The 23,559-nt window shown below is 38.8% G+C and overlaps 1 protein-coding gene across 2 annotated transcripts in view; it reads right to left on the bottom strand.

Moving 5' to 3' along the window:
• Positions 1–119: 119 nt before the first annotated feature.
• acvr1 (activin A receptor type I) overlaps positions 120–23,559 on the bottom strand; it is a 33,582-nt gene continuing 10,142 nt past the window's right edge. Inside the window, exons 3-13 of one of the 2 annotated variants that reach the window (XM_015378550.1) lie at positions 14,740–14,810; positions 13,959–14,213; positions 12,032–12,304; positions 11,598–11,864; positions 10,025–10,230; positions 6,215–6,314; positions 4,476–4,622; positions 3,112–3,387; positions 2,178–2,375; positions 1,238–1,368; positions 120–1,145 (exon numbers count right to left, since the gene is read on the bottom strand). In XM_015378550.1, the coding sequence (XP_015234036.1) occupies positions 1,011–1,145; positions 1,238–1,368; positions 2,178–2,375; positions 3,112–3,387; positions 4,476–4,622; positions 6,215–6,314; positions 10,025–10,230; positions 11,598–11,864; positions 12,032–12,304; positions 13,959–14,213; positions 14,740–14,810 (2,059 nt within the window). In that variant the 3' untranslated portion in view covers positions 120–1,010. The remainder of the gene's footprint in view (positions 1,146–1,237; positions 1,369–2,177; positions 2,376–3,111; positions 3,388–4,475; positions 4,623–6,214; positions 6,315–10,024; positions 10,231–11,597; positions 11,865–12,031; positions 12,305–13,958; positions 14,214–14,739; positions 14,811–23,559) is intronic. The other variant, XM_015378551.1, reaches the window with a different exon arrangement.

The raw sequence follows: 23,559 nt of genomic DNA on the forward strand, positions 1-23,559 counted from the left end.
ATATATAAATAAACGAAGGACAAGCAAATAGCTCTACTCAAAAAACAAACAAACCACTTTTATGGCTGTTATTTTTTTTTGAGAAAGTCCATAAAGACAAATGAGACGGATACATACATATTGTTTTCTATTTAATTAATAGAAATCACTAGTTGATATAAAATTTTAAAGAAATAATAAAAAAAAAGGCTTAAATCTGACTTCACTTACTTGACGATGCACGCATTAGGACAACAATGCACGCGTTAAGACAGTATACAGGCTTTACATCGTTACTGACAGGCCTTTGGAAAAAAAACAGCAATAAGTGGCAGATATCTGATTTTAACTCTAAAGCTGAAAACAAAATGTAAATTTTATGTAATACACAAAATGGTTGAGACAAAGTATCTCTAGTTGAATGACATCCATCTGCCAAAGGATAAGTGCACCAAGCGCAGCCGTACACCTCATTACATTTCAGGTGAAACTTGTTTTTACAGCATAGTACACATTAGCGCATTAGTACAACATGATGCCTCTTGCTGCAGTTGCTGTCACAGACGTACCTTAAACCTTGGTTGTTTATATTTTTTCCTACATGAGCGTACCATAATGCAAATGAATGAAGCACAATTAAAAAGAATAAGATGAGATCATGTTCGGACGTCTTTTAAAACGTCTTTTAAACTGGAAAATGTGTAAAGCAAAATCTGCGTTTCTAAAAAAACAAACTATTCAAATGCCCGGGTAACAGCTTCCTCCTTGAAGAAGGTTTCCAACAGTCCAGCTCCTATGCCATACATTGAATTGATGGTTTCCTTTTTCCAAGACTACATGGGCAGTCTCGGAAATGCCCATCAAGCCATCTTTGGATGCCAAAACGTGTCCTTCCTGGTGTTTTATAATAAATATAGGTCTGTGCCGCTATAAGGGCACTAAACACATCAAGTCTTTTATCTTCTGAGACTTTCTATAAGATTTCCCATCCTCTGGATGTTTTCAAAGGCCTCTTCTTCTCAAGCAAAGGCTCATATGTCTGTTTTGATTTTATCCAAAGAGTTGTCAATCTTGGTCAGAGTCTTTTTGATGCGAAGTGATGTTAATCTGGCAGACGGGTTCTGGTACCAGCACTCCTTCATGAGTTTAGCCAAGGAGCTTAAAGTCTGAAAAATAAGGTGAAACAAATCAATCAGTGTAATTATTAAAATCGCAGTCTCACTATGTGTATGAGAAAACCAGTTTGAACATTACTCACCGGGTCTGAGAACCATCTGTTTGGGATATTGGGCCTCTGCTGATCCACACACACCACCTTCTTCATGTCCTCGAAGCTGGGATCACTGGGAACCACGTCATGAAACGGTGGCTTATAGTCTTCAACGATGCCTACATGGAGGAGAGAATGCAAGCCAAAAAAAAGAGACTCATTGTGGGTTTGCTGGAGTTTCTAGTGTTTTTTTGGGCATAAATTAATCATGTGATACTATTAGAAGCATAAGTGTAGAGTTCGCAGTGCTTTATAGTCCATTTTTAAATCTAGAACAGATCTGTCAATGGAGAAAGAGGGTGGATAGATAGATAGATAAATGAGCAATAAGACATTGAACAGATGGATGGATGGATGGACAGAGACGACCAACAGACGGATTTACGGACGAATTACTGGGCAGATGAACGTCCTTATGGGTGGTATAGACCAGGGGGGGGCAAGGCGGAGTAGATGGAGGGTTGAATGCAAGTATGGATGATTAACCATCCAACAGTTGGTCGAATGGATGGATGATGAAAAAGTTGTTACATTCATGCTGATTTTTGCCGTTTCTACTTTAGTCAGTTAAATAACATGCTGCTGTCATTCTGCACATCTGATTGTTGCTGCTATTTTTCCACATATCCACCACTGTAAAAATTTCCATAGCTGATTATTGATTATTTACTCTCCAGATACAAATTATATTTATTGTAAAAACACAGTACAGTACTTTTTTTTCTTAACTTTGTAACTTATTCTGTTATACAGTATTTAAACACTTTCTACGGTCTACATTGAGTGACCAGTTCTGTTATAACCTTTTGCTGCTGTAACACCACAATTTCCCTATTATGGGACAATAAAGGGATAATAACACACTAGTTAACATGCAATGCTACTTTTTCAGATACATAATAGAGTCATTGATGAAGAACATACTGACCATTGCTTACTGTCCTCCTAGCGACCTCCCACAGGACGAGGCCCAGCGCCCAAATGTCCACCCTCTTGAAGGACTCGAAGCAGTCCATCTGGATGGAGTCGTCCAGCACCTCAGGGGCCATGTAGCGCTTGGTACCAACTTTAGGGTTGTTCCCCACATCCAGTTCATTAGTGTCTTGAAAATGCATGACTGCCAGACCTGCCATGAAAACCAAAAAACTTCAAGTTTTTAACACCATTTTTCTATCAAAGTCTCTAGACAGAAACTAAAATAAAACGTCAGACATGTTTCTATGGCAACAACATGGTGCATTGTCAGTGGGAGGCCTTCCGTTTAAACCACTTTATCAAAGACACCACACTGGACTCATTCAGCTGAATTAAACGATAAAACACGACCAATTTAGAGCAAAGAGCCCTGTACCAGCACACTGGATGTACTTCAAAACAACAAAACGCTGATTAGACAAACAACCGCAACCATGTTTGTCTGCACAGCACAATACGTCAACAGCAGCCAAATTCATTACATCTAATCCAGCCCTTCAGGTAAATTAGATGTTATTCAAGCATCTGTGAAATGGAACATTGGTGCATTGGATCAAGTGCTCCACGCTCTTTTTGGTTAAGAGTCATCTGATACATTTAGCAATGATTGTTTTTCTAAGACAACAACAAATATGGCTTAGCAGACAGGGGGAAATGGAGGGATAATTTGGTTAATGTTCATCCTAGCAGGTCCTCAGATACAAATAACTGCTTCATTAAGCAAAGTAGGCATGATGCACAACCCTTTAAATACAGTCATATTATTTTAGAAGTAACATTTATACCCTTCAAGTCCCACAAAGATCTCTTCACGTTCCAAACTCTTCAAAGCTGCTATAATTGAAAAATAAATTTTAGTGCAGGAACCCACAAAAAACAATTTTTACCTAAGTCAGCAATGCAGCACTGTCCATTCTTTTTCACCAATATATTTTTGCTCTTGAGGTCTCGGTGGGCAATAGCAGGCTTGCCCTGCGTGCCGAAGATCTCAACGTGTAAGTGTGCCAAGCCACTGGCTATTGAGAGCGCCATGCGGAGGGAGCTGGACGCATCCAGGGTGCTGAGCTGAAGATAGTCGTACAAGGAACCCATTTCGTGGAAGTGAGTGATGAGCCACAGCTGAGTGCTGGAGTTCCTGGAAGTCATGTCTGAGGCGATGAAGCCTAAGTTGAGAAACACATTAAAGTTGCTGAAAGTTTCATACAGCCACAAACAGCTGCTTGTATGTGACCAATAAACACTACAGCATAAACACCAATGGCAGAGAAGAGAACTTGTCACATAAAAAACTGCATTCCAAGAAAATGTTAGGTTTCTGTTAATATGAAGCCAGAAATTCACCACAAAGGTTCAACTTTGTAATATGTCTTAAAACTTTTGACACTTTTATTGATATAAAATGACACCAGTGAACTGTGAATGTTTTACTAAATTCATCTGAATATTTTGAATATAAGATTTTACCTCCCTAAACATTGTTTCTTGATACATTTAATTTAAAAAAATCTTCGCCACAAGTTTTTTTATTTCTATTCTAAAGTAGAGATTCCCTGCAGATGGTTTTCTGGGGGTCAGATTTTAAATTAGAGCTGCACAAAGAAAATTGATTAGCAACTGAAAAGTCTAATACTTTCACAACCAGTGAATGCACCAGACAAAAACTGCCATGCTTTTGCAGTGGGTGTCCTTTCTGAGAAAGGTAACTCGTGCTGATAAGAAGTTAGTAGGAGCTTACAGAGTAAACTACTTTTCATGATGAAACATGCAGGATTTGAATATGCAATGATATTGCATCAATTCTAATATCAATGCAAAAAGCAGAAATTTAATTAACATCTAGGATGTTGTTAAAAACTCGCATTATTTCTGCTAAAAGAGCATACAGGTTTAAATGTGTGCATTAAATCTTAAAGCAAGGGTTGAAAATTGCTTATCTGATAAGGATAATCTCTACTATAAGCATGTAAATCATGTTAACCAATAAATCAACAATCAAGTAAACATAATAAATGGCAGGAAACAAAACTATTCATGTAGCATGATGCACAAGTCTTATCAAACAAGCATGGAATGAATTTTAAAGTCTAGGCAGTAAGCTGCATAATATAGAGAAATCTAACATAAAGCTATGCATTTGAAAAGATTGAACGGCCAAAAGAAATTTGGGGAATAAAACTTTCATTTTTTCCATTTTCTTTTCTGCCTTTTGGAAAGCCTTATATTTTCTATTTGTGACAAACATGTTACACACCCAGGATGTTGTCATGCCTCAGTAGCACAGTGTTGTAGATCTCAGTCTCTCTAAACCAGGACTTCTCATCTCTGGAGGAGAAGATTTTCACAGCAACGCTCTCCCCCTGCCACTGACCCCTCCACACTTCACCATAGCGGCCTTTACCTGAGCAACAAGACAGGAACAATTCAAAACAAGGACATACAAGAAGATAAAAAGTGAAGGATTTGTTGATGAATTTCAATATGTATGCATACTAAGCTTTTACTAATAAAACAGATTTATAATGTTAAATCGTTTCTTTTAAGTAATTCATATACCAATAAAAAAACAACAACATTTTTTTAAATTTATAGGTAAAAGAAAGATTTAGTTCTATTCAGCATCTTAGGTTAAAACACTACTGGCAGAGAAGAGTTAAATGCATTTACCTGCATTAATCATTATTTTTGAATAAATGTCCATAGCAAGGTAATCAGAAACAACACACTTTTTCATCTGTTAAGAAGGTTATGGTACAGTGACAAGAATAATGTTTTTAAAAGTAACACTGTCAGACACGGTGGTGGTAGCATCATTCTGGGAATCTTTACTATCACAGGCATCAGAGTCAAACTAGTTTGACTTATTTGGCCATAATTTCAAAAATAAAAACTTAAGTCTTGGTAAGATTTTCAAATATGAGCAAATAATGCCTGCTGTCAAGCACAGTGGTGGTAGCATTATGCTGAGGACTTGTTTCCAGTAACACTGGTGTGTTACAATAAGTAGGAAAATAGACTTTTTTCTAAATGAACAGATGAAAGGGTAAAAAATGTTTGAAGACAGTGTTTAGATAGAGTACTAACAACATCAAACCTTGTTTCAGAATAAATAAAGCTTGGCTTCTGGGATGATCCGGAACAGAGTTGCATAAGAAAGCAAAAACCTATGTTGGTTCTTGGGCAGGAAATCAACTAATTTAAATGAATTTGTGTCTGATAAAAGGGGTTTAAAAAGGGTATAGCATCTCTGCACTTTGCTAAAGCATGTTTGATCCAGATTCACACCCAAAAAAAAACAATTTCAAGCAAAGTTGTACTTTAAGACTGATGTAGATGAAGCACAAACTTCTACAAACATCTTCTTAAAAACACGAACAATGGTTTCAAATGTAAACCTGAATTCCAATACAGATAGTTTGATGGATTTGTATCAACAAATCATGAAGAAGATACTAACCAACAATGGAAGAGTTTGTAAATACAAGTTCTGTGCTGCCCTCTAGTGGCCACATATGTATTACTGTGGAGTGTCATTGCAATATACAGGATGTCTGTTTCTCTCTATATGGTCCATTCAAGGATTTAAAAAATACTTTTGCTTTTTTGCATTTCATTCACTAACATTTAACTCACTAATTATCTGAAGCAACTTCTAACCCTCAGGGGATTTCACTGCCCAACAACATTTCCCCTCTGATGCTTTTTCTGGATTTTAACAATATGTTTTGATTATATTAAATGTTTCTAAACCAACTTCACCTTTTTGATCCTTGTTGACTCCAAGATATGAAAAATCCCCATTAATCTACCAAAGTCAAAACAAACAGTTTGGAGGAACATCGGGAGATGAGAAACTTTTTATCTAACAAATGCATGGGTGATTCCTTCTTGTCTAAACATGAATAAAGACAAAATGAACACAGGTGGTACGTTACAGCAGGATCCGACCATATCTGGATAAAATAAGTTTGCAGAGTATCAACTGTAACTTACCCACGCACTCATTCAGAGTGATCTGTCGGGCAACAGTCCTCTGAACAAGAAACGGGAGACCAGAGCCACTTCCAGAAGTGCAGGAATGATCCAGCAGATCCTGGAAAACCCAAAAGACATACATGGTTAGGAGACTATATACCTTATATTGAGATTCTGTATAATTTAAAAGCAGGCCAATTTAATGAAAACAGCCTTAAAAAAAATTCCTGAGGCTCAGGATTGCAAATGATGAAATACTGAGCATCTGGGAGTCAGATGGGGATTAACACAAGCAAGGAGTCTTTGATGTGGCGCCTACATGAGACTGGGGGCGTAAGATGTGTGTGTTGGAGGTGCAGAGTGCCCCCTACTGAGTAAACAACAGAGGAGGCGCCACCTCCCTAGCGACTGGTGTGGGCGCTGGAGATTTTATCTAATCCAAGAGCCAGACTCCAAAACAGACGCAATGCTGCTAAGCCTTTTATTTTTATCTCATCAGAACTGTACGCAGTTTCCAAAAGCTAGCACAAGGGGGTAGTGTGCAGCTATGGAGCGTACAGCCGCTGAGTAGAAATAAATGACTTTGAGGAGGGGGGGATTGAAAACACAGAAAAGTAATGGCTCAGATAAAAAGATGCATCATTTGGAATCACAACACAGGAATGGGGCTGAGACTAAAAAGAAAATGATGGCTAAATCTTCAGAGCATTGCAGAAAGTTGAAATTGTAAAAATGTTTTCTTTTTTTGTTTTTTTTCGGAAGGTTGTATTAGGGCCAAGCCATTAGGCAGCAGAATGTAATGAGTGCGGTACGATATTGTTAAAGCCAGAGAGAAAGGTTTGCCAGCAAGCTGCAGCAGGACAATGCCATGGGTTTCACAGACATTTATTTTCCCTTAGTTCCTGATAATCTCTCTCTCTCTTATTGCACCGCCAAGCTTTTTATTCATACTGCTGAAGCAGTATGAATATTTAAGCCTTTCACCGCCAAGTGAACTGAAAGAAAATACAGTGCTTTGCAGAAGGGCTGGATTTTTTTTATATTTTGTCACGGTACTTCCTACTTCAGTCTGTTTTATTTGCATGCCATGTGGTTAATCAACGCCCAGTAGCACTTAGCTGTTAAGTGGAAGGAAAAGCCATACATGATTTTTCCAAAAATGAATGCCTTTAGTGTGGTCTCCATTTGATTTCAGCCTCCTGAGACAATACTTTGTAGAACCATCTTTGATTAAGTCTTTTAGGGTGCGTCTCTGCGGAGCTCTCCAATGCCTCCAGAGATGCCATGGATGGCTTTGTTAACACCACTCCAATGCTCTCATTGCCCGCCCTCTCAGTAAAGAGGGATGATAGACTTGCCGGGGTGCCATAGTCTATAGAAGGATATAGTTTGATAACTCTAACTTAATGCTTTGATCATTGACAAAAAACAATCAGATCTTTTTTCTCTACAGTGTTTGGTACCAGTGTTCTAACAAACATCCACTTCCACTAGTTTGTGCTGTTCTATACCATAAAACGCCAGTAAAATACAGTGATGGGTGTCGTCTGAAACCTGACAAACTGTTAAAAAACTACAAGGGGTAAAAAACTGGGTTTTTTTTATAAAGCAGGGGTGTCTTAGGAGTCTGATACACTTAAAAAAATTTACAACTGAAACTATGACTGAAAAATAACAGTTAATCATGAAAGGTTTTAATGAGGTTTAGTCAGTTTGGCTCAGACTAAACTGAGTCTTTCCTGCTCATCTCGATTGCAGTGTACTAGCAAGCCAATGCGCCGCAGAGTCGGTTTTTTCCAGACGAAAGGCCAACCACAGGGCTCCACCTAAACTCTGGATCAGTTTAGCAGCCTTCAAACACAAACCACACTGTGGGAGATGTACAATCCACAGCTGAGTAGAGAGAAAATAAATAGCAAAAACATTCCTCCAGGAGACGGCAGCGAAAAAATGGCAGACGGTGCAAAACAACCCCACCGTTCCCCGGTGTACTGCAGTCACACAAATATTCTAGCAGAACTGTGTTTTGTTTTGTTCCTGTTTTTTTTTCTGTGTAGAAAAACATTTTTGAGATTAAGATCTGCAAAGTACAGGGCTTTCAGTCATGGCCGTCACTGTTGAAACATGTTTGGAGACGTGTTGGCCTCACAGCCATTATGCTTGGGTTAAGACCTAAACATTACCTCTAAAGAATCACAAAACCTAAGAAATTGGAACTACTCTACATCTGAGGACAACAAGTCTTGCTACCATAAACTTGGTGGTCGGATTGAAAATAAATATGGTTTCATGTTCAAAATACAAGTTATAGGAAACTTTCAGGCCATGTTCCCCAAACAGCCATTTATCAGGCATCAGGTACCTATTATGCACTATTATGTCAACAGTGTGTGCAAACAGTAGGCAAAAGTCCCCCCTAATCCAAGAATTACCTCCTCATCTCCAGTTTATAGAACACATAATTAACAAGCTATTCTACCCTCAAATAAAAAGAGCTGAATAATGTTTGTTTATGTAGCTTACATATCAAAGTTAAGAAAGGAGAAACTGCTTCCATATCGGAAGAGAAATGAACTAAGAAAACAGTAATTTTTATCCATGATCAGACTTGGAAAACATCTATTATCTATACCTGAAACAGTGAACCTGCACTTTAGATACAAAGTTAGAGTTGGACCCATTAAGAAAAGCTTCATTACAATCAGTATGCAGGCAGTATCGCAGACTGAGGCATTATCAAAGGTTTTTCTGAAACTGGACCATGCCCCCAGAAAGGCCATATATTAGTTGTTTGTTGTTTAACTCTGTATAGAGGGCCTGAGGAGGTTTTCCTTAACCAGTTTCCTGGTTTTTTTTACTTATATTCTTGTCTTTTCAGTCACCTGCAGCCATTCCTCCCTCTTGAACTGACAAAATTCTCAGTTCAAGTTGCACAAAACATTCCCAAGAAAAGATGAAGCCCCGTTTTCCTTCATAACAGTGATCCAATGGATCACAGGTTATCTTACTTGAATGACTGGCTTTAGCTGTATCTAATTAATAACACACTACCTGATATGCTCCACCAAACATAAAGAGCTTATTACATAAAACCTGAATAAAATCAATAATTTTGCAAACAAACAAAACAAAGGTTTGATAAGATCAAAGTCAGAGTAAAAGCTTTTAAAGTTGGTGTCTAATAAGCCAAATATTGCCACGACCATTGATTACAATTTAGCGGCTGTAGATGATTTGACTCAAACCAGCACATATTTTTACCACTGCTGCCTACTGATGCATATTTTACACATACAAATACTTTGATTGGAAGAACATCAATTGCGCCTAATTTCACCGATTAGTATAACAAATACATGAATGCGTGTTTTGCTTGTGCTGCATTCAAATTAACAATACCTACATATCTAAAAATGTACTTCCAAGAAAAAAAAAAAAACTAAATATGTTTCCTCAAAATTATAAAATAAACTCAGGCAGCTGGGAATAAGCCCAGTTTGTCACCATTGTCAAACATTTTGACCATTACAATGTATTTAAAGTCCATCCAACAGACTAGTTATGTTTCCATCTACAGTTTGCAAGTATGAAACTTTAAATCTAATATTTTACTCTGTGCCAGTCTTTTGCCATCGTGATTCTACCCCAAAAAATGAAAGAATGCTTGTGATTCAAATGATTGATTAGCTCAATATACTATCAACTGGGACCAAACTCTGACCAGGTTAACAAGGTACCTATTAACAATCACCTACTTAATTCCTATAAATCTAGTTCCTTTAAAAACCTCTGCCATCGGTTCTCTCAATAACCACTTGCATTACGTACCGCCAGCGTGCTTTCCCCAACATTTGACGCTATAAGTCCGTCAATTGTTCCATATTCAGCGTCTCGTGACGTCAGCCTCTCCATTTGGTTGCGATGGACGCGCCTAAATATGAGGATGGCCACTGTGGAAAGGATGATGAGGACGATGATGGGCGCCACAATGGCCATAGTCAGCGTGGTGACATTGTAGCTGGACAGATCGTCGACTGCAAGGAGAAAAGATTAAATAACTGAATTTGACTTTTGTGTGCAGAAAAAAGAAAGAGATTTCCAGCAAAATCCAGAGGAGATAGTCTGTTAATTGAGTACATCTAATTTTAATAATAATGCAGTCATCTGTGCAGGAGAGTCTGGATCTAATCAAGCAACTGGCGTGAGGATTTTAACACCGTTCTCAGGAGAAGACAGCTCCAGTCTCCCTGCAGGACAAATATTGCACACCCTTTACCCAACTGGCATAATGAACTCCTTCATACACATAACTAGCACCTCTGTCTGTCTAGCTGCTTTGGCTTCAGCCAAGATTTTACTGAAGGAGCTCGCAGTTAGCAGAAAAAAAAAATAAAATCCATTTACTATTATCATTCATATTTCCAGCAACCACGACATAAGAGGCAACAAGAAATTCTCTGAATTATTTGAAGGAATATTGAAAACATCACAAAAGACAGTGATTTGATTAAGTCTAATGTAAATATTTTTACTCGTCACATGGTGGTGGTAACATCGTGCTTTCATCAGGATAGTTTATCTGGCCAGGTTAGATGTCGCTTAATACAAGACATGTCAGTGGGGTGACATGTTTAAGGCAGCAGAAGATTTCATTCTGAGCTGGAGACTCTATCTTCAGCAGGACAGAGGCACAAACTTAGGCCAAAGATAAAATAAATAAAACTGTTTGGTTTAAAATACATCCGGGTTAGGACGGCCTGTATAGAGTCCAGTCCTAAATCTTTTGAGTTTGAGCGGTTTTGCAGTTAAAAATTGGCATCAATTTTAGTCTCTGGACGTTCACAGTTGGTAGAGACGTACTCTGAACAACAGCAGCAGAAATGGATCTATAAATACTTTAAGACTAAGTGTCTGAACAAAAATTGCAGCTTAACTTTACAGGTTTATTTGTCAATCACAAACTGATTGACATTTATACTTTGTTCCACGTCACTCATTCTACTTAGAGCATTAACTTGTGGATATTTGTTGCAAAAAACTATTAGGTATTTCTTGAGTCCCAGGGGTATGAAAACTTTATCAAGGCCTTACAACAAGTACATAAAAAAAAAAAAAAAACACTAGTAAAAATGCATTTACACACAACTGTTCCACTTAATACATATAAAAAAATAATACTTTTCTGTGAACTTGTTGAAACAAAAAACAAACTGTTTGACAAAGAATCTACGGCTGACACAACCTCAGGATTCCAAGCTCTATGCGCTAACCCCTAGCCCACCCCTTCCCTAAATATGGTTTCTGTGTGTTTATTGTGATTGAAGGTACATCACTAAAAAAATCCAAGATTTCAGATGAGTAAAGTAAAATAGTGGAGGAAACAAATGAGTCGGTGTCGTACCTTTGACAGGAAGCTCCACAGTGATGTTCATGTTACACAGATGCCCGTAGCAACACTCGACTCTCTGCTCACTGGACGGCGGCGTCTTGCAGGTCATCGTGCTCTGTTCATACACCTTGAAGCAGCCTTTCTGGTACACAAGCATGCCGTTGTTGACCGTCAGAGATGAAAAACAGAGGCTGCCCCTGCAGCGGGACCCTGACACGCAGGAGCTGCCCTCGCACACACACTCATGCTCCTCGTCTGTCGGACGCTTCTTTTCCTTTTCTGAAAAAGATATAAGAGAAAAGGCAACATTAAAAAAATCTACACATCATTTGAGTGTTTGTTTTTTTGTTGTTGTTGTCAGTAACAATTAACTACCAAAGCAAATCTTCTGCATGTAAAGTGACACAAGGTCAGTGATGTAATGTTGTTCGACGTGCAGAAGTCACCTTTTCCCTGGACTTGCACCGTGACGTTCATGTTACACAGATGGCCCTGGCAGCACCTAACGACATAGACCGAAGAAGGTGGCGTGGCACAGGTGGCTCTGCCCTCCTCGTCGTCCCTCAGGCAGCCCTTTAGCTGGACGGTGGCCCCGTCTGTCACATTCAGAGAGGAGAAACACTGCTGGCCAGCACAACGCCGGCCGGGCTCACACGAGCCTCCCTCACACACACACTCCTGGTCTCTGAGGACTGGTCTGCCGGCAGACAGCTCGACATCTGATAAGAGGAAGAGATAGGAGAAAAGCCCATTAGAGCAATACCATTACCAACCCATTAAATTAAATGGCATTCACTCACATCAGAAAACATGTAGGAGGAAAAGCATCCCCTTACTGCCCAGTTGCTACAGATGCCACTAACATGTTTCCCTCATTTGTAATCCAAAACCTTTTCTTATTACATAAATATTCTGAAAAAAAAATACTTTTTAATGTGTCAGAATTTCAAAAATACATTTATTGTGAGAGTAGTTTGTTAATAAAAAAAAGACAAATTCTTAGGAACCCAGATTAAAAATGTCCACAAAATAAAGTATACAATTATGATTAATTTCTTAAAAGTAATCCAAGCCTTCCTGTTTCTTAGGGGAACCAGTTATCAATTGCTTTAGGTAACTCTTCAAAATAAAAAATTAAAAAAACAAGCACCTGACTTTCAGGAGAGGCAAAACTCATCCAAAGCTGCAATGTAACGAATATGTATTTTATCTCTAGGTTCTGGAATAATCTTTTTTAGAACCACATGTTCATGCCTGTGTTTCCTCACCACACTCAGCTTCTTAAGTAAAAAAACTAAAATTCAAAGGACTTTTGCTGAAATCTGGCGACACAAACTTCTGAAAACTGCAGAATGCAATACCCAGTTAAAAACAGCAAAATCAAATTAACCAGCTTTTTATTGTTTTAGAGTGTGTTTTGTTTAAAATAGAAGTAGATTCACTTATGAGGGGTGAAAAGAAATGATAAGGCTTGTATTCCAATTCATAAAAAATGGCTGGTTCAGAAGTAGTACAGTTTCCTTTGCAGCAAGCTTTAAAGGAAGTTTTAAGTTGGACAAGTGCAAAGAATTTCTTTTTAAGACAACAGACTGCACAAGTCATTTATGTGCAGAATTCACCCCAATTCAAAATGAAATGGAATGTGGAGGGGAGAGAAAATATTTTACGTAAATTAATATTTTATGGTGGTTTAAAATGAAAAAAAAAAAGAAAACCTGTTGTTTATATTTGGTGGAGAGCCCAAATGACCTTGACTCTAGATGATGTACATAAATTGTGTACAATGCAAATGTTCAAAGATCGTTCTTTTTGTATCGTCCAAAATTGTGAAATGTTTCAGAAGACAAAGTCCTATAGACAAAACATGGTCGTACAAGCAGCAGAGACTAGCTGCTTATTGTGGGATTTAATAGACTTGGGAAAAATTAACCTGACATTAAAGGCTTTATTTGCAGTATCAATGGATTGAAAATGGAACAAGTAGATGTATTTATTATCATGTAACTAATAAATTACAATAGGATTAGTAACACTGGGTATTTTTATTGTAGATTTTGAACCCCTTAATGAGTGCCTTGACAAAATTCCAGCTTCTAAGAGTGCTAAATGGGAATAAACTGAATACAAGCGACCGCTAATCACAGATAGATTATTTGTTTTTTCTCTGAAGCTTGATCAGCAAACACACCTTCATATTACCTCTAAAGAATCTGTATCCCAAACTTTCTAATTAGGTTATAGCCTAGGGAAAATAATAAATCAAATAGAGCCACAGGTTGGAAAGTGTGATGGTAAAATAAACATTTCCAAAGCAGAGACTGAATGGCTGCTTATTTTCCCACACTGTGGGCAATCTTCATTCAGATGCCTCACCTTTCCCTGGAAACTGCAATGAGACATTCGCATTGCACAAATCTCCAAGACAGCACTCCACCACCAGCTCCGGAGTTGGTGGCTTTCCACAGAGCAGCGACCTATCTTCATCCCCCCCAATGATGCAGCCCCTTTCAAAGACTGTCGTTCCATTCAGTAGAGAGAGAGAAGCAAAGCACTGCTGGCCAAAACATCGTTCCCCACTGCTGCAGGAGGGTCCTTCGCATAAACATTCAGCTCTCACGCCGTCTACACCTGGAAAAGAAAACATTTACACTAGACATCAGATTTCAACTTTATTAAAAAAAAAAGAGAGAGAGAAATATGCCTCCTGTTTTCTTTCTTCAGGATAAATGTTTTTTTGCTTATTCTTCTTCCACGTTTGGTTAATCGGAATGTACTGTAAACATGGGCAAAAAGAGTGGTTAGCCACTCTGAAAAGCACTTTCCATGGCAATCCACTGCAGCTGTTTAAAATAACAGTGCTAGACAGCAGATGAAAGGGAGACAGACTAAGAAAAGGGTGGTGAGAAGAGGGGAAGAAAAATGTGTGATTTTTTGGTGTATGCAGCAGGAGAAAGAAAAGCGACAGAGAAAAGGCTGGATGTACTCTGGTGACAGTGCAGTATAACTCGGCATTCAGTGGTGCCACAACCACTAATTTCAAATGGATCCTATCTTTTTTGTGTTTTGGGAGGGAAAAAAAAGAAAAAAAAAAACCTTTTGCTGTTGAGCTCAAGGTCTTTTTTAGTGCTGCTTTGCTTTTAAACTAAATTCTTACCCTCCTCGCTGGAGCAGGGAAGGACCAGAGTGAGCAGAACCCAAAGGAAGGTCCTTCTTGTCATTGTGGACCTAAAAAGGAAAAAAAAAACAAGAAAACATTCAATTATAACAACTTTAATCTCATAAAAACAAATATAAAAATGTGCAAATATATCAAGTTGATGTTGGTTAGCTCTAGACCTCTCTGAAGAGATTTTCAGAGCTCCGTTCAGAGAGAAAGACCACCAAGACAGGCTGAACATTCTGTCCACTGCACCATACTTAGAAGACACAACTTTATAAATGAAGTCTTTTTCTTTCTTTCACAGAAAAAAAAAGTCAACACCAAGTTTCAAATGCTTAGGCAAAGAGGGTCTCATGCTTTCCTGTTGGCCCTGGCAACAAGGCATTGAGTGGCAAGCAATGGGGAACTGGGGCTCTCTTATTGGCTGCCTCTGTGTGAGAGAGGGGTGTGTGTGAAAGACTGTGTGTTGGAGGGACAAGCTATGTGGCAGCGAGGAGAAGGAAGGAGATATAGGACCGCAAGGTTTCCTGAATTTTTTTTGTTTACCTGGTGAGAGTATAAAGAATCTAATGGGACGCAGAAAAGTGAATAATTAGCTTATTATTAGGTGTGAAAATATGCACGTATATTTATATGTACATATACAGTACAAAAGAACAGCCCTTTTACTAATAAAAGTGTTAATTTTTTTTATGTTTGTATAAGCTGAAATATTTCTATGCAAAACAATAATCATTTGGGGGGAATTTTTTTCTAGTCCTTTTGGAAATTCAGGAATTTAGTGTTTGGTTTAATTGACCTTTAAACTTTATAAGTAGGATATAAACAAGATCCTGTGAATGATTTGCTGAAATAAGAAAAAAAAAAAACAGGTGTAACCAAGTCAGGTGGTAGTCCATTTTGGAGCACACACCCTTCTATCTCTGCCCAAAAAAATGCATACTTTAACTTTCTAGCTAATTTCTTGACATAATGCTTTCTTTTTGTACATAATAATCTTCTAATAATGTCTTCTAATTTCCCTGCGTACCTCTGCCTCCTTTAGTAAAATAGCCACACAACATCATACTGCCAATACCATACTTCACAAATAAAATACAATTTTTGGGCTGGCTGACAGATGTAGCCATAATCTTTATAGCTAAATATTTCTTATCAGTTCAACTAAATTTATTAAGACAGCAAAAATATACCAAAAATTGAGTCTACAAACCTAACATATAGAACTATATAATCAAATGAACTCCAATTATTTAAATCAAAGTACATAGACACTATACCCTTTTTATTCATATCACTTAGTCCTGTGTTTACCTCTAAGCTTTCCTCTGTTATTTTGTTTTGTCACTGTCAAACTAAAATATTTATTACTGTGGTACCAAAAACATTTTTCTAATTCATTTTCACCCTAGTTTAAAACAATAGAGTCACATTTTATCTATTATGCCAATTGGTAAAAAACAAGAAAAGTTGTCCATCTAAGAATTGCATTAAATCACTGAAGTTTCATCAATCCCTCCAACTGAATCAGCAAAAGGTGACATTAAAAAGCTGATGGCAAAGAGTTGCTGACATTGAGCAATAACTTTTTGAAGCATGCAGTTGACAACAGTGGATAGCCCCCCATCCCTTTAAAGGGAAAAACCTCTAGCAGGATCTGGATCCATGTGAAATGTGCAGCTAAATAATTATTCACAGAATAAAGAGGCACCTTCAAGTTTTTGGAAATTGTACTCAAGGGTGACGCATCTGCTTTTCCTGATTTTTTTTAAAGGTCTTATCCAAAAATAAATTCATAGATACCATCAATTTAACTGTAAGGTTTTAAGTTACAAAAAGCCTAAAATGTCATGACATCACCATATGGCTTTTTCCAATTTACAAGTAATAATCGTAAAATAAAGGTTGAAAATTGGTCATCCTAACTGACCATACGCAGTTTTTATGGTAGCAAAATCTTTTCTGACTAATAAAAAACATAAATCCTTCAAACCTGAATAGCAACTTTCTTTTCAATTTTAAAATAATTATGTAGTAAAAGATTTCCTTTAATTTAACTTAACACTTTCTGCACTCAATAGCAAAGAAATATCCTTCAGACTTTCAGACGTTGTCTGGCTAGATTTAATTTTTTGAAGCTGTGAATATGCTGGTTTTCATCTACTAACACAAACTAAGAGGGAAGTCAACCCCCAAGCTGCCCGTTTTATAAAGATAATATGTACAGTCTGTGGAGACATAGCCTGGAGTATGCCCTTGTCATGTTATCCTGAGCACTGGGAATGCTATCTTGGCAACATGTGCGCCTGAGTGCATCTGTGCCGCTGATAAATACCCCAACACCACCTACATCCACTCCCACCCCTCCTTCCCCAGGCCTATGTGCCCATCTTCCAGACATAAATGATTAAGCACATAACGTTAGCATTGGCCAACGGCGGCGTCTGCACAGGCCGCTCGCACACAGACCACATGCTGCTCCTTTAATCAGAGCACAAAACAGAGGCTGCCACACAAAGATAATCAGAAGCTCCGTCTGTTCCCCTGGGACGAGGGACAGGAGGAACGCCAGCGGGGGCAGACAGCGGGCAGCAGGGCACGGGGAGGCATAGCCAGGGGGCAGCAGGAGGACAGTAGGTCAGAGAGCGACATGTGGGCCTAGGCAGCCAGTATCAGTGTAGTAAACTTAGAGGGAGGGGGGTTTGTGTTAGGGCCAGGGGGGACATGAGATATAAGCACACCATGGTATGTGGAAACGGAGGGGGGTTATTAGCTCATCTCACAGCTAGGAAAACAGGACAAGGAGATACTTGGTGTCAAAGACCAACTGGAGCCAATATAAGTTTTCACAGAAACTAATGCTGCAATACAAGCACATTTATAAAGCACTCCCATAAAAGAAGTTAGGGGCAATTCAATAGGAATTGCCAAATTGCTTTCCTACGTTTTTCTTTTACCCCTTACATCTGGTCCAGTCCCCCTGTGTTTGGCTGCATGACTTTCACGGAAGGCGTCATAAATAAATATTAAAGCTTATAATTTCAGAAAGACAAACAACAACTGCGATATGGAAGGTTATTTTAACCCATTACCTCTATGTGTAGCCATCTAAGTTTTCTGGATGGAGCACCAGCACTCTGCATGCAATTTAATATTTCCCCACAGAACGTAGAAACGTGCTTTCTACTACAATACTTAAAGAAAGTACACCTGGCCCATTGCATTTGTTTGCAATCTAGGTGAAGCCTTCAATAGAGCTACTGATGCAAGTAACTTTGTAGATTTGGTGTTTTTCTTCGTCAAAGAAAGTACTCCAGACTCATCTGTGTTTAGATGTGCTTCATTCCTCATAGTCCAATCAATATAAATATCTCTGCAACTAAATATTAGTACCCTTTTTCTCCCACTTGAAAAGTTATCTCAGTGATCCAATGCTTGGCTGTCTTTCTTTCCTTGACTCAATCATTAACAAAGCCATTCAGCTTTGTTCACAGTAGGAGGTAATTTGAACCAAGTCTTCTTCTGCTAGAGATTTTTTTTTTAACTGTTGAAATTAATCTTTTCCTCCGCTTTTGCTACATGTATGTTCAAGAGAAAGATTCAAGCAAACATAATGACTCAGTGTGTTATCTTAATAGCATTTTACCAAACGGCAATACAGGAATTTCACTGTACTGTTTTATGAACCGGATTGGATTAGACTGTATACAATTGGATTTCAATCTAATTATGTGAAAAAGACTAGGATCGATTAGAAAAAGTCTGGACAGAGCTGGACTTTATAAGATCTGTTATAAATTGGATCCATTTGTCTTGGACAGTACCTAAGGATTACATTTGCTTTTAAATCCAAGGATAACGAAATGTTCCCCTTACTGGCCCCAACTGGTGATTGGCCAGACATATCAATAATCAATAATAACAGGCCCAATCACACAGAAAACCAGGAAACCAAGTAAAATACCCAAGATATAATCTTGGTTTTATTTTATTCCTACCAGTCATAAACTCTGGTTTAAATAGATTTTAAGGATTTTTAATGCTTTTTAATTATTTTATCAATACCTGTTTTTAGTACACGGTTTCCCATGGAATCCAAACCAATGGATATTTTTAATGAAGTTTTCTACAGCTTTTATTCATCCAGCTTGTTGAAAACACTTTGCAACTAAACATCTAAGCATCCAAGGTTGTTACAACCCCACTATAATATTAGAATGTTGACACCTGGAAAATCTGACTGTTATTTAGAGTGTTTACCAAATGCATGCCAGAAATTAACACAGGCATGAAGAAACATGAAACTTGCCAACAGCTTTGACACTGGAAACCTCAGGAGGGATTCTTAGGAAGAAGAGGGGCAGGGCTTGCATCTGCAGAACTGATTGTGATCAAAGCACACAATTTTGTGGCCCGCTGTGTGTTAGTGTGTGTCTCTGTGTGTAACCCCTCTTCTGCTGTGTAATGATATTTTTTGGGGGCTGTGTTATCAAGCAAGTGCTCACACGGTTGAAATGTTGCCAATGCTCTCACCCTCAATCCTGTAGGTCACGGTGCACAGAAGTCACCAACTATCTATAGTCAACAGCTGAAAACCTAAACTTCATGTGCCCCTTGGATTGGCCCAAGAACAGTGCATAAAAAATATGTAAAAATTGGTTTTCCTTAGCCTTTCCAAGCCTTGCATCAACAAGCGCAATGCAAAACAGGCGATTGAGCCCCTACTGGACTGTAGGGTAGTGGAGAACCGTTCTTCGTTTTACCAAAATTAGAGTAAGGCATTTGCCTGGAGAATGGAACCATGATTAGATCTTTAAGGGTAATGTTTGGGGCAAATGGGACAATGCTGTGTGGCATTTATAAATTCCTACATTGGCTTAGCAGCAGGCACACTTTTCTTTTGCTTTGTATTGCTTATATGCAACCTACATCCGACTTGTTCATGACTGTTTGATCAACCAGATTATGATCTTTTCATGTTAAAAAGAATCTTAATCGTTCCGCTTACATATGTGTCACTAAATCAGATAATCGTCTGATAGTTTTCCAAGTGCCCGCAGTCTTAATACTCACATCAATTTTATTTAGTTTACAAAATGCCTCCACACAGACTTCTCTAGAACAGTAGCAGTGATTGATTGATTGATTGATTGATTGATTGATTGATTGATTGATTGATTGATTGATTGATTGATTGATTGATTGATGGGAGGAAGTAATACCTAGGAAGGAAAATGAAAATATGAAAAGACAAGAAAAACAAAGGGAAGCACAAGGGCAGAAGGAAAGAAGAATACCTGGGAGGAAAAAAGAAACGGATGGACACAAGGAAAAGAGGACATAAAGGAAAGAAATGAAGAAGCAACATAAAAGACTCAGAGGAGGAGCAGAGGACACTAGAAACTAAAGGTCTGGTTATACTCCCGCAGCAGAGTGTAGCAGTGAGCTTGTCGCAGGTATGACGCAGACATTTTTGATTATGCTCAATATTGAAGCGTGGTCTGCGCTATGTTTATTCCACGCCACAATGCAAAAGGGGAAAATCACAAACCATGGGTCTAGATACGGCCGAGGAGGTGAGGAAGTGGGGGCAAGTTTGTCAGACAACGGATGGACATGAGAGCAAAAAGAGCGGGGATCCAGGTGGAAAAATGGTCTCAGCGTTCTTCCGCACCTCGCTCTTTTAGCTGGTCCAACTTCACGAGTCGGTTTTGCAATCGAGGTCATACAAACAAAACAGGCCAGTAAGGTACCAAACAGGAGACGAATAGTGTAGAGCGGATGTAGAGGCCTACTGTCTGCGGCAAAGTCTGAGAGTCAGAGTATCTGCGGAGGGGGCGGGGACATCTTTGCGTCCACCGCAACCCCTACGCAGACGACCTAGTTTCGAAGTATAAGTCAGCCCTAATGTCAACATGAATGAATGAAGTTTTGAAATAAAAGAAATGTTTACAATCCTAATCAAGATTTGGAAAACACTGACATCAAACTTCACACTTTTTCAGACTGCGTAGGAACCCTGTATTTAGTATTCAGGTCAGCTACAATGAGAGAATGACAAAACACTACTTTGTCTGATGAGCATGGTGCATCACCGAGGTTGAGGAGGGAGGCTGCTGAAGCCCTGCAGGAGCTGCTGAGTCATCACACTGGCAGAGAGGGAGAATCTGTGTCTGTGCTGGCAGGCTGGCACCGTTACCATGGCACAAATAGACCCAGCACCGAGGAAAACTGCAGAGAACCGCAGGGCGGCGAGTGGAAGAAATGGGCCGGGTTCGGGGCAATGCGGAGCCTGCTGCACCCCCCCGACTTCCCGACCTGCCACCACAGAGCCAAAGAGCCGACATGCCATCAGGGACGCACAGATGGTTCGCTCCTAGGTGGATGTGGGTGTAATGCAGACCAGAGGGCAAAAGCTGTGCTCTTTGCAGCAGCCCACATTCATATCCACACCACAGCATGGCAGAGCGAGATGCTCACCTTTCTCTGCCAAGCAAAATACAACACAGAGAACAACTAAGCAGATGATAAAAGGAGTAAACAACCTCAGCTAAACCATAAAGAAAGTAGACGTTCACAGTCATAGTGTCTAGCACTACACTAAAATAAAGTCTCACTTAGGAGCACACAGATGAGTCAAAGCATAAATGATGAATATTTCTCAGGATCAGGATCTGGATACATTTTAACCAGACAAATTTTATTGTTAATATGTCAACACAAAAAAAAAACTATTCCATTCTCAACTAATCTTACAATTTATCACCCACACCATATTACTAGCTGTTGTGGGGTTATGTCAAAGCTCACTGCAAAAATAAAAGCTACAGCAATACTTACTGCTTATATGCTAATCAGTTTGGTTTCCCTGCAAACTGGGTAATGCTCACAACAAGGTGGTTTCAAGGACTTTTTACAGACATTTAAAGGAGCTGTTGTGCCTAAAATTTGACACCTTCTTTGCACCAAATCCTGGTTGGATCAGTGAAAAAAATGCTTCAATCAAAAGCTGGATGCAATCTTAGCATGACATAGGAACAATATCTAGAGATAGACCCAGATTTTCTTTAATTACTCTAAATAAAACTATTCTCTAACTTGAGGACCTCAACAATCTAGATATAGATCAAATAAGGTAAAGATTGACAATCCAAATGACTAAATTATATACTGTTTGGACTGATCGTGCTTTAACTGTATGACAAAAAACAATTTTTTTAGCGAAAAGGAAGGCATGTCCGCACACTAAAAGTAATACATTAGTTATTATTCTGCACAACCGTTCTCCATTACATCCTGTATACCATAATTTGATCCACCACTATTCCCAGGAGCTGAAGATGTCTCCTTTTTCTTACATTCCTCTATTTAGCAGCAGATAACCTTAAAATGATGCCAAACGCCCAGATCAACACAGCTGCGGACATGATTTCCAGCAACAGATTTCCAGCAACACCTCGTCATGTCTGCTTTTGTAAAAGAGACTATTGATGACGTATGCATTTGTTGAAGGGGTGTCCCAATTCATAGGGTTCACCTTTCTGCCTCTTACCCCTTGTAGCTGCAGAGGAGGGGCAAGGGGAAAATGCATTTTGAATGGTATGAAACTTTAAGTCTTGTGTGCCATAACATGATGAGACCAAAAGTTGCAATGTATTTTTCTTTCTTCTAAAAAGAATAGGAATCAAGAATCGAAAGGAAATGGAATCAAATTGTTCAAACCCTAATTTACATCCCAATAGGCTTTTAAGACCAAAAAATCATGTTCTGCAAAATGGTACTTTTTAAGGGTCAGAAAGATAGGTGCGCTGACTAGGACTAGGACATATGTCAACAGACGCCACATTGAAAATAAGGCCTGAACATTTTTTTAAGTAACCTAAATTGTGGCAGTGATTTAATTTAGTTTTTCTTGTAAATGGAAATCAGCAGTTTTATTTGCTGAGATTTTCTTTTATGAGTGAAAAACTGATTGCTTTGGCAAATTTGGCTAAATTGTGCCAAACACATGTGTCCAGCACATTGTCTACACACTGTTTACCTAGCCTACTTATAAAAAGACATTCAATAAGATACAACAAAGCTAAACAAGGTCAGTTGATGGTGGTGCAGCTCAGATTTTAAAAGCCTCCAATCTAAAAAGGCTACAATTACAACAAAAGCTAAAACCCTGATATACGGATGCATTACTGTGCTACTCGGAACATGGAGCTTTTTTAACCTGTGGAAGCACATGTTCAGAGGACAAGAGTCCCATCAAGTAGGGAATGAAAGAGAGACTTCAGTGCTTTTGGAATTTGCAGTGCCCCCATTAGGCCCAGCTAGGCTCCATCTCTCAGGGCCCTTCAGTTTCTCAGCAGTAGCCCTCTTTCACAAGCAGAGGAATGAGACCAAATGCAAATGGACCCCTGCTTATGTGTAATTGTCACTCATGAATTAATTGTAGCAGGCAGAAGCATAGCAGGTTTTTGTTCCCTGGATACACTGCTGCCCTGGGTGTTTGCTCACACACATACAAAGTACTTGCCCTAGATCAAATGTACTCTGAGACAATGGGTGTCTTTTCTCCCCGATGGCGCCCCACCCTACTAACCACCTACACACCAGTAACAACACTGACACACCCCGCCGCAAAGCAGATAAGCGTTTTGTTTACACTTCTTTTTTCTCGCAGAATTGCAAAACATCTGATTTGTTTTCTTTGCTCTGTCCAGGACACAGAATATAGCATACAGAAAGTATCAACAGTATTTAACTCCTACTGTGTAAAAAGAACATAAACAGGCACTCTGAACTTTTTAATACATAAAATAC

Source organism: Cyprinodon variegatus, unplaced genomic scaffold, assembly GCF_000732505.1.
Source record: "Cyprinodon variegatus isolate N-32 unplaced genomic scaffold, C_variegatus-1.0 Scaffold174, whole genome shotgun sequence".
In the NCBI taxonomy this organism is placed as follows: Eukaryota; Metazoa; Chordata; class Actinopteri; order Cyprinodontiformes; family Cyprinodontidae; genus Cyprinodon; species Cyprinodon variegatus.